Source organism: Lactuca sativa, chromosome 3 (assembly GCF_002870075.4).
Source record: "Lactuca sativa cultivar Salinas chromosome 3, Lsat_Salinas_v11, whole genome shotgun sequence".
NCBI lineage: Eukaryota > Viridiplantae > Streptophyta > Magnoliopsida > Asterales > Asteraceae > Lactuca > Lactuca sativa.
The window spans coordinates 73,618,252-73,629,897 of NC_056625.2; the positions used below are offsets into that span (position 1 = coordinate 73,618,252).

Sequence of the window (11,646 nt, forward strand, 5' to 3'; positions counted from 1 at the left end):
TATTAAATTTACTGATTGTTGTTGCTTAAAATATTCATATAGTTGTTGTATATGTTTTGGATCTTCTTCAAACTTCATTCTAGGTACATTACAAAATATACAAGGACCATTTTTCCGATAAGAAACAATCTGTCATTTTTTCTGAAAAATGGACTATAACGTATTATGCAGAAAATGTATACCATTTGTGTTAGCTTTTTTAATAAAGTGGTCATTTATGTTATATATTTTTTAACATGGGGTATTTCTACAGTTTCATTTCACTTCTCGTAGTAAACAATATCATTTTAGGTTGTTTTTTAAATAATAAACATTGCTCAATTTTTTAAACATGTATTGTTGCTGATTTTTATTTTACTTTATGAAATAAACAGGGACATTTATGCTTATTTCCTTTACATCCATAGGTGTTGATCAATTAGGAAATAATGCACAATTAGTATTGTTTATAATATTTTTCAATTGTTTACAATATTTTTCATTTAATGATATTTTTTTTGGATAGATCTTCTTAATATACTTTTTATTTTTCATTATCATTCTTTTTATCTATTTAATTCATTATAATTCAACTAAACTTTTTTTTAAGAGTAAAAGCTTCACTAAAAGTGACTCTAATAAGGGTGAACGGAATGGAAAGGCGGGTTGCAAAATTTTTGGGTGGTATCGGCGGATTACCATTCCTTCCAAGCAAGTGGTTTAAGTGGGTTTGGAAAAATTAGTTTGAGTGGCTTTTAGAAACCGCAAGAAACTTTATCAATTTGCTTTGTAGGGTCACGCATCTCCTTTTTCATTTAATTTTTATTTAATTTTCGAAGAAAAAAAAGCATAGCATGCATATATTACAATTCAAGCAATAATCATTTGTGTATTATGCATCAAAACTTTTATCAAAACAATTTTATATGTTTTTTAATTATTTTCTAAATTAGTTTGTATATTTTTAATATTTTGTAAATTAGTTTTGTATAATTTTTATTAGTTTGTGTTTATTTTAAAATAAAAAATTAAGTGAGTTGAATGAGTTGGGAAAGATAGGATTTCCATGTGTTGTGGGTTGAGAAAGATGGAAGAAAAATAAGAAAGAAATGATAATGTGGCACTGATATGGCAGTAGGTTGAGTGGGTTGGGAGGATAGGACTCCCTCCACCCTAAGTGAACTAGATTTTTAACGGATGATTTCATTTTGAAAATATGTGTCATCAACTTATGGACCCTTAAATCGTTCTATAACGACAAAGACGAAAGTTTTTCATTGAATTGATTTTTTATATTTATTCTATTGTTTTTTACTCTATTCAGATTTATATTGTATTATACAAAAGTCAAATTTTATAAAATATATACAAATACAAAACAAGGATCAGATATTCAAAACACATATCTTTATAAATTAATAAATATTTTATTATCATTAATCAATAATTAGCTTATGAATTATTTATAATTTTTTTTCTTTTAATGTCCACCAGTTACAACCTAATATATAAAATAAAAAGACTGGGTTTAGTCGAAAACTTTATCTATGGAGTATGGACAATGACACTCATTCGAACAACGTATGACGTGGCCTTTATCGTTCCACGTGGGCATCCCATACTGACACCCTGACTATATTAATGCAAAATCAACTCGAACCCCCATTCCCCCGGGGTTCCTTGATTCTTCAATCAAAAATCTGTCTTCACTCTTCCCCATTGTGCAAAGCAATACCACAGTATCGCCGTCGTACTACCACCATGTCCACCGCACCTGCGCATACACTGAACCTTTGCGGCGTTCTATCGGAGGCAAAGAGAATCGTTAATGCACACTCCCGTCACTTTCTCGCCTTATCCGTCATCTTCCTCCTCCCCCTCTCTTTCTCACTCATCATTTTCCCTACTCTCCAGCTCTCCCTCACTCGATCCTACGTCGTTTCTACAAAGTTTTTCGTAGTCGATCCGCCGGATCTTCGTCAAAACCTGACAATTCATCTCCTCTATTCAGTTTTTGTTTACATCTTCTTCCTCGGTGCCATAGCCACAATCACCTACAGCACCTACCATGGCTTCTATGGAAGACCAGTCAAGTTTTTCCCCGCCATGAAATCCCTAATCTTCTCCTTCTTCCCACTCGTTTCGACCACAATCGCAGCTCAGCTTATCCTATCTCTAGTCTCGCTAACGTTCCTCCTGCTCTTTTTGGTAATCATCAAGATGGGGGAAAACCTAGGGTTTGTAATCGATTACGACTCGAATTACTTTATGACGTCATTCGTCCTGATGGGTGCAGCGCTAGCTTTTTCCCTAATCTATTTCCAAGTGAACTGGTCACTAGCTTGTGTGGTGGTTGTGGCGGAATCAAAATGGGGGTTTGAACCACTGTGGCGGAGTTCTTACTTAGTGAAAGGGATGAGATCCGTTTCGTTATCTCTGCTGTTGTTGTTTGGGATTCTGATTGGGTTTTGGGTGTGGATGAATTCGAATGATGTGATGCATTTCGATGCTGTTGATGGATGGAAGAGCTGGCCTTTTGGATTGCAGGTGGTTATTGGTACTAGTCTCTTGACTGTGTTACTGCTTCAGAATACAGCAGCCAATACTGTGTTGTATATGTACTGTAAGGCTTTACATGGTGAATTGGCCATTGAAATTGTTGAAGAGTTTGCTCGTGAGTATGTCAGCTTGCCTTTTGATGATGGGAAAATCCCTCATGTTGTTAGTGTTGTCCCAGCTTGATGAATGATGATCGAGGTTAGTGGATTCTACTCCACAAATTAGGTTCTTGCTTTTATCAACTTACCTCTTTGTAACTGTTGTTAACCTTGTATTAGTGATATATATATATATCTAAGGGTATCGGTTCTCTAAGGACCTTTTAATGTCTGAAATGAACAACTGTGTTTCTGGGAAAGTAACTTTTGTAGCTTTATATGTTGTATATAATATGATTATAAATTGCTGTTCTCTGTGTTGTTACTTACATGCATTTTTTTTTTTTTTTTTTTTTTTTTTTTGTGATTGTTACCATTAAAATCAAGAAATTTATGTCATTTAAACCATTGATTGTGTAAAGAATGAAGCGGTGACCCGTTTATAAAGGTGTTATGGCACGTCACGTGGCATTTTGTTGGCAAACTTGTCCAAGTGTCGCTGACATGGCCTCCAAATGGTTTTTTTTTTTTTTTTTTCTATTTTTCGGGGTTTTATCCCACAATGTCGATATATCACCCCAACAAATTTGAAATTTTTTGTCTGTGTTCTTGAAGCATTGATTTTGAAGAACGTAGGAAAATGAAGCAAAAGCACAATGAAAATGAAGATTGAAGCACCATGTTCGCCAACTTAAATTTGATTTATCATCCATCTCCTGCGACCACCACCACACTCAGTTGACACCGTCATCAACTCTACATATAAAGTCGAATATAGTTCATTATTTATTTATTTTTTTTCAATTTAAGAAAATTAAAAATAAGAAATATATCCATGCTGTATCAATGTGGACCTACCCACTCCCAACATCATAGGTGAAACCCATAAATAATGGGTATACACTCTTTAACATGCAATTTGTTGGTTTAGGGATTTTAAAAAAAAAAAAAAAAAAAAAAAAAAGAACTAATGCCAAATAAGACCGAAAAGATTGTTTGGTAGCCTTTTAATTTTTAAATTAAGAGGCAGATTTTAAAATATTCAGATTCATAATGTTTAAAAGCCTCTTAAGTTTTACTTATTGAGCGGACTTTTAACTTTTAAGAGAATGAGTTGTATTTGAATGAGATAAGATGACGTATTCTAAGAATATCCTAATTTTTCAGCAAATATTTTTCCTTCTCATTCTATTTCACACAAACGCCTCATTTTTTCTTCCCACTGCGTTTCCGACCTCTTAAAAATTCTGAACCACTTAAAAATTCACATCATGCTAAACAGCCTCTAAAACTTATAGTTTGTTGGGCAACCGTCACAATAATCCTATATGTTATATTATACATTAACAATATGCTTATTTTTTTTTTATCTATAATGCTAAGGAACTCTATTTTTTTTAATCATAACAATATGTGACCTAAAACTCGTAAAATGTATGTTGATTTTCGTCTATGATATTATCTTATTCGTAATATTTTAACATATAATAGCACCATACTTGTAATTCTTATCCACAATACCAACATACTTACAATAACTTGCCAATCATAGCAAAGGTATCTTTTTTACTAGTAATAGCAGCATACAACATAAAACTTGTAAGTATTTCATAAGTTCAAGAATTATAGCTTTTATTTGTATTTAAGTGTTCGGTAACTTAGCTTTCATTTGTATTTGAATGTTTGGCTTATAAAACATGTAAACGGCTCGGCAGAGCACCTGGTAGACATGCCATTGATTTTTATAAAAAGTAATTAAGTCAATTGGTAAAATTATAAAAAAGATTTTTATTGAAGGACTTGAACTAGCTTTTGAATTTTGAATTTTTTACCGAATGATTTTTTTTTCTCGAGCGATTTTAAGCTTAAAAGCAAAAAGGTAGAATGAACACGCCCAATCTAACAGGTTGTCCACATTTTCATTTTTTTTTTCGGCCCAACAGTTTTCATTCTTTACCCGCTTACACAAACATGGCCATAGGTTCAAGAATCTGATTTTTCCTTGCGATAGTTTAACTTTTTCCATGATTCAAAAATATTTAAAAAGAAGAAAAATTCAAAATTCAAATCTTTCTTTCAAATTTGGATGGAATCCTATCACTATCTTCACCACCAGATGCATCATACCCATCACTCATGGATCTCATGAGTGCCAGAATCCCCTGGTTTTCAACCACACCAGACAACCCTACTCCTACATCATTATCTCCTCCTCTTCCCATAAACGGCTGAATATCAGGCGACTCCATATCCAAACTACTATTATCAGGAGATGACATTGACATGGCTCTGTACACACTACGAGCTTCAAGCTGCAAAGGCACCAAATTTCCCGAACTACTCTCCTCTCTCACTCTATCGTTCCCAATTTTTCTAGAACCTTCCCTATTGCTTCTTCCGAAGCTTCTGTCCCTTTCCCTTTCGATTCTGTTCGACTTTGACACCGGCTGCAAAATCTTTGACCTTTTTCGTGCCTCTGCAGCTGCTTTTGACACGTCATCACCATTCAAACGGGCCAGGGTCCATGGGCTGATTTTCACGCTTGTCGGGTTCTTTTTCTTGATTGGATCTCGATCTTCGATCGTTTTTTTACCTAACGAGCTCACTGAACTGGTTTCTGGTGGAACTACATCGTACTACAAAATCAAAACAAAATCCCATAAATATTTTCTAGATAAATTACGATATTTGATCAATCAATTAATACATACCTGATCTTCAACAAAGAGTCGTGGAGGTGTACACCACGCTCCTTGCCGGAAAGTATTGAAGGAGCTGACGCTGCTTAATCCGGTGATTGAGGTAGCCGGTGACATTTGTGGACTCTGTGGGCCCCCATATCCTTGATTCTCTTGTTCCCTTAATGCTATGATATAATCGTATGTGCTAATTCCCTATCATCACAATGTCACAAACATATCCTTAATCCACAATCTTCATCACATTAAAAGGTCTAAACTTTTTTTACATTTATAAAATACCCAAATTACAATTAAAAAAAATGTTATATATTTTGAGAAGAATGTGAAAGAAGAATAACCTCACCTTCTTTATGAGAAGAATGTGAAAGAAGAAAAGCTGAATGAGTGGCAATGTTGCGATCATTGCCAAAATAGTACATACCACCTGTCAAGAATTAGACTAGAATTTTTTTAGTCAAACTATAAAAATATGAAGCCAACTTTTATAAAAATTGGGAAGAATTAGAGTACTTACCACAACTGAAACATAAGGGGCTAAAGTGAAACTGCTTCCTAATTTGGATGCTATTTCCCCATCAAATCTTTTGTGATCCAGGATACAATTTATCAAAACAACGATTCCAGTTGACCATTGAAGTATAAGCTTCAATTCTCAAGCCCAATTAAAAACCTGTGTTAGATAGATGTGGTAAAATATGACTTTACAGTCAACGAGGTCAAACAATGAAGGTTTGACTTTACCAGAAGAAGAGCAGAAACCATAAGAGCAAAGAATCTTGCATAATTCTTTTTCCCAATACAGTTATTAAGCCACTACACAGATATAAAAGAAGTCGTTAGAATTTGTTTTTATAAATAAAGGGAATGTGTTTGAATCTTTGTGTAATTTTATACCCTGCAATGGTGGTCAAATCGGTCAACACATTTATCACAGACTCGACAGTGTTTGCTATACTTGAAAACCTGCAAGAAAAACAAAAAACAACCTTTTTAGAATTGCTGACTTTCACTTTCTTGGTCAAATTATTTATTCTGAAATCCAAAATTCGTAGGAATTTTGTTATGAAATTTCATCATCCTGTTCATGGAGTAAACTACATATCATGAAGTTCAGTTTAGTTCTTCGATCTATGTCAAATTTTGGAAAAATCATATTGAATTTGAACTTTGAAAACTTGTTGGTTTGACTTTAAAAGTCAACACACCTCAACTTCACAGAGACTGCAGTAGAACATGCCATCGTCACTTGTTTGATGTTCAGAAGAGTCTTGGTGTTGATGACACATGGCAGCACAAGGAATAAGAGCCAAAAGGGGCATAAAACAAGAAGGTTGTGACGTGGCTTTTTCAGTTTCAGATTTATAATCTTTTGTATCTTCTATTATCGATCCTTCTTTTTTAACACCTGTTTTGTTGTTTGTTGTTTTACAATATTTTCTTGATTTGAAAACTCCTGTATCTGCTGGATCAGCACCAGCGCACCAAATATACAGGCCAAATGCAGATATAATCTGGTAAGATTAAGAAATGGAAAATTCTTGAAAATGGTTATGGAAATAAATATATATGAAATAATTGAGAAATGGAGATAAAAAGAGCTTACTAGAGGAGTGTAGATTCCCATTACAATATATTGATACATCTTTTTGCCCACAAAAGGGGCGAAGAACACATAGAAAGCGAATCCCAATGCTATAAACACAGAAACAGCAGCCACCTACACAAATCGATGAAAAATTAAACACCTTTTAGCAAAATTTTCAAAAACAACGAATGAATTCAGCTCCCGTAAGTTAAGTTTCTCAAAGGGTGAAGAAATTGTTGACAAGTCAAACACCCAGAAGTTGTTGTTTTCAGAAACCCTAAAAAAAATTCCATTTCGATGTGGATGTGGATGCTAGAGGAGAAACGTTTTGTGAAATAAACCTCCCAAAAGGTAATAATTCAAGATCTTCAGGAACTTCGATAACGACATGGGAGTAGATGAAAACATTGTTGTTAAATTTGGAAAAACCAAGATAAATTTTCAAAATTATATAAGAAACTGTGGTGTAAATCAAACACCCTGAGGCTAAAGTTTTTAAAAACCTTTTAACAAATTTAAAAATGAGATGGTAGTAGATGAACACATTCTTGTGAAATAAAAAACCCAGATACCAAATTTCGAAAACCCGCCAGAAAATTTCAACTGTGTACTATATGCAATAAATTCTGTCAAAACTAAACTCCCAGATGCTATAAAAACCTAAGAATATCAGCAATGTCATAGCTAGGATGTTAAAACATTGCTGTGAAACCAAACACCGAGAAGATAAATCTTCATAAACCCTAAAACAATGGCAGACATAAGAGATGTAAAACATTGCTGCGAAATCAAGCAACAAAAATCGAAATTTTCATTAACCTTATTACAAAAAACTTCAACAATGGCACATGGATAAGATGAAACGCACCTGAAGAGGATGATACGGAAGTTGCCAACCATGTTTCCTCATCTTTGTAGCAAGAACGGTTTTAAACTGTTGATGGGGTGAATGAGAAATCTGCTAAAAATCACTTCCCCTCATTCCATTACTCAAAAATGGGGTTTTTGAATCTCATGACCTCAAAAATGTGAAGAAAAAAAAAAATCTAAGAAATATTGGATTTTGAGATGCGGGGTATTCTTGGAAAGATGGAAATTCCGCTGCAAATGTTTGTCTATTTTGGCCCAATTGTAGTGAGAGAGTAGAAGTAGAGGGAGGTTTTCTTGAGTTTTGGGGAAGAGGGGAGGGAGGGGTTCAAGGAACAGTAGTAAGGACTGTCACCTTTTACACAATTACACTTCATTCCGACCAAAAAAGGAAAATCCTCCAGACAAAGAAAAGTAAAAGGTAAAATTGTAATTTATTAGCTTTATTGTAGGTTTAATTACTAAAAATTAATAACTTTAATAATGGTTCATGAGTTTTTATTTTTTTTTTAAACTATATTGGCCATATATTTTTTACTAAAAAAAACTATATATAAAACAGAAAAACTTACACCTAGTTTACAAGTTTTGGTGAAGAAAAAAAAAGGAATGAAACAATGAAAATAAATAAATATATAGAAAAAGTAAGGAAACTGTATGTATATTGGTGTTAAGTTTTTTTTTTTTTTTTTCTTTATAAATATTACACGGGATTGATTAATAATAAATTTGATAACGAGGCTTTATTAAATATTTCACAAGGATGATGGTCAATTAATTAATTTTTAAGAAAGAACTTTAAAATTTATGAATTCTTGGAGTGATTTTAATTAAATAGGTTTTTTTGTTTTATAAACGTAACGGAAAAATGATAATGACAAATAAAAAAAAGTTCGAAATTTAGTTAATGGTTATGGATGCTCTTTGTGTGTGTTAAACAATGATGCTAGATTTTTCTTTCTATGATTGTTTATAAAAAGCATAATACTCATCGAAAATCAATAATTAATAAACGGAATTTTATAAAATATACTTTTGTTATAAGCTTGTTTCTTTTTTAATAATTGAATTTTTATATATAAACAAAACTAGCAAGAAGCTAGCAAACCAACAAAACAATCACAAATTTATAGCCATGATAAAATTTTGTAACTGTGAAACCACTTACTTTAATCTTAGAGTTTCTATAACTAAACCAATTGGAAAGTAACAATGTTCTAAAAAAAATACTATCTTTAAGATATTTTTCATAGTTGAATACCAAATTATATAAGTTTCAATGAACCCAAATAGTTGTCATATAAACCGCATCCAAAGATGCATCATATACGAATCCACCCATATAAGTGTTGCTAACCTAATCAAAGTCATGAAAAGGTCTGCCTAACAACCAATCCTTACCCGACCTGGTAAGCTGGTTCACAACATATAAAAAGATGTATTACGACTTCAATATGAATTATAAGTATTTATTAAGTTAATCATTAACTTTTTTTGTTATTTTAACACAAACTAAACATCAAAATCGTGAAAATAGGACCTGTCAATACACGAGTTTACCTTTTTGGCAAAAATAAAACTTGTTAAATTTAAATAAAAATTCTTGAGTGCAGTTAAACTCATGATTTTTACATGATATTTTTGCAATTGTTCTATAAACTAAGTTTATTTTCAACTGAATGACCAATAAACGAAATGAAAATTTTTAGGGGAAGCTTGATATGTATTTGTTCTTGCTCTTATTTCTTATATCTTATATTTGTAAAACGGGAAAAGAGTGACAAAACCGAGAAAGAGAGGGAGGCTATGAAGGATATAGAGTGTTATTATTTCAGATATTGAAAAATAATGGAAAATTAGAAAAACCGAGAAAGAGATGAAAGTCAATTAAGGGATTGAAAAGTCAAGGAACTACATGACAGGAAAAGAGAGATAAAGAGTAAGGTGGACCGTGAAAAAGACATAAATAATGTCTGCCACCGACGTTGTTGGAGGCGTGACCACGGTGGTAGCAGATGAGGACCGGAGATGACCATCTTTGATGATTTTCATATAGAACAGCTCTAAATTTAAAATTCTACCTATTTGACCATATTTGTTTCAATACTAGCAAATGATAGAATCGATTTGCTTGGAGAATTGAAAAGTGAGTCAATACATGATAATCAATTTGTTTGGAAAGGATACGGTTGGCCTAGACCCATGCATGAATCATGACCGATGACTTTTTAACGAGTTAAACGAGTATTTGTGAATAAATGGTAAAATGATGGGTTTTATGTGATATGTTGCCTCCAAAAGTGGTCGTTTTAGGGAATGGCTCGTCTTTATTTTATTTTCATTACATAATATTTTGATATTTATTTAAAACTTAATATTTTTATTCCATTGTTTATCAAATTAAATGTTACTCTTTCTTTATCGTAATATCTTGTTTCCTTTTTGACTTTTTGTTGGAAATTATAATACTCTTTTGTCATGGGCAAATCATGTGAAACACAGGTCACTGGCATATGCAGCAGCTGTTCATCTTGCTATGCTTTTGGATTCACTCAAATTCGGATAACTCCTTTTCCTGTTAACCTTCAGCAACAATACTTCTGTTACAATTATTTATATTTTGTACAATAAGAACAATAATTCTCTTCATCATTACTTTGGTTATCTTTCTTTTTTCTTTAGGTTATCCTGCCACGTTTAGCTTATTTTTTATTCTGGATTGTTATGTTTACAAATTAAAAGGTTCTTACTTCTTATAAACTAGGTTATTAGAAGCTATATGTTATAACTGGTTTTATAAAATTTTATTATAATTCTTTCAAATATACTATTTATTAATTATAAAAAAAAAAATTATTAAGTATAAAAAATCCTTTATTAGTGGATGTGTAAAAAATTTCACCTCATTTTTTCGTTTTTAAATTGTTTTTCCCCATAAAAAGTTATTTTACATAACCTACACAAATAGATAGAATTAAGGGTGTTTGTAGTTTGATGCTGTGCAATTTAAAGTCAAAAGTGCAAAATGTACCATATATATAGTTTGGAAAACTATAAATCGTAATGTAAAAATTCTAAACAGTGTTATGTGGTGTGGTTTTATATGTACATATCGACGTTTGTTAAATACCCACATTAGAGAATCGAGAGGTACCCACCTTGAAATCTTTTATTCAGTATAATAATGAATATAATAATTAAGATTTTTTCAGTATAATAATTAAGACCTGGTGATTAAAGTAATCATATTCTCAAAAAGCCTCTGAATTTGTGATTTTGGCACCTTCTTGTCAGAATATATTGGGGTTGATGAGATTGCTAACGTAAGGTCAATTTGGTAATTTCTCTTAGACATTGTTTCTAACCAAGTACATTATGCCTTTTTATATTCAGTTTTTTTTGGCTCGTATCACTTGGATTGAGGTGTATTTTATGGGAGCGAGTATTTTGGGTGTTGTGTTAAACCTTTTTCTAACCTTGTACAAAGTTTGTTGCGGAGAGTACAAGATTATAATGCATGGGTGCCACAAAGTGACATTGATAAATTAATATATTTTTTGAGTTTTATTGTTTGGCAAACTAAAAATAATGTTTTAAAAATTGATTTGAAGCGACCGGTTTTAGACTGGAACTAGAGAATGAAGCGGTTTAATTAACACCGATTTTATATTTTTTTCTAAACTGGAATAAACTGACTGATTTTTATAAAATTCTGGTTGAACCAGTTAAATTAAACTGATGGAACTAATTAAATTAAATAAAAACACATTGAAATGAATATTTTCATAACAAACTTTGGTTTTTTTTTTTCACATTTATTTAAATTTCTTTGAATAAAAACGCATGATAAATGTTA

General features: G+C 32.0%; 2 protein-coding genes across 2 annotated transcripts; one reads left to right on the forward strand and one right to left on the reverse strand.

The window, feature by feature from the left end:
• The first annotated feature begins 1,605 nt into the window (after window positions 1–1,605).
• Window positions 1,606–3,483, forward strand: LOC111879098 (uncharacterized). Its single transcript, XM_023875575.3, has 2 exons — window positions 1,606–2,736; window positions 3,252–3,483. The coding sequence occupies exon 1, from the start codon at window positions 1,621–1,623 to the stop codon at window positions 2,719–2,721; it is 1,101 nt and encodes a 366-aa protein (XP_023731343.1). The 5' UTR covers window positions 1,606–1,620; the 3' UTR covers window positions 2,722–2,736; window positions 3,252–3,483.
• Window positions 3,484–4,616: 1,133 nt separating this feature from the next.
• On the reverse strand, window positions 4,617–8,211 carry LOC111879111 (probable protein S-acyltransferase 22). Its single transcript, XM_023875588.3, has 9 exons — window positions 7,792–8,211; window positions 6,942–7,055; window positions 6,544–6,849; window positions 6,233–6,301; window positions 6,080–6,151; window positions 5,853–5,981; window positions 5,682–5,762; window positions 5,348–5,530; window positions 4,617–5,272 (listed from the first exon to the last, which is right to left on the reverse strand). Exons 1-9 carry the CDS (start codon window positions 7,831–7,833, stop codon window positions 4,700–4,702), a joined length of 1,569 nt encoding a protein of 522 aa, XP_023731356.1. The 5' UTR covers window positions 7,834–8,211; the 3' UTR covers window positions 4,617–4,699.
• Between the last annotated feature and the right edge of the window lie 3,435 nt (window positions 8,212–11,646).

Coding starts and splice junctions, on each gene's coding strand:
- LOC111879098 (XM_023875575.3), top strand. CDS start 1,621: ATGCAAAATCAACTCGAACCCCCATTCCCCCGGGGTTCCTTGATTCTT.
- LOC111879111 (XM_023875588.3), bottom strand. CDS start 7,833: ATGAGGAAACATGGTTGGCAACTTCCGTATCATCCTCTTCAG. Junction 5,763..5,852: donor CCCCTTATGTTTCAGTTGTG/GTAAGTACTCTA, acceptor AATTCTTGACAG/GTGGTATGTACTATTTTGGC. Junction 5,273..5,347: donor GACTCTTTGTTGAAGATCAG/GTATGTATTAAT, acceptor TTGATTTTGTAG/TACGATGTAGTTCCACCAGA.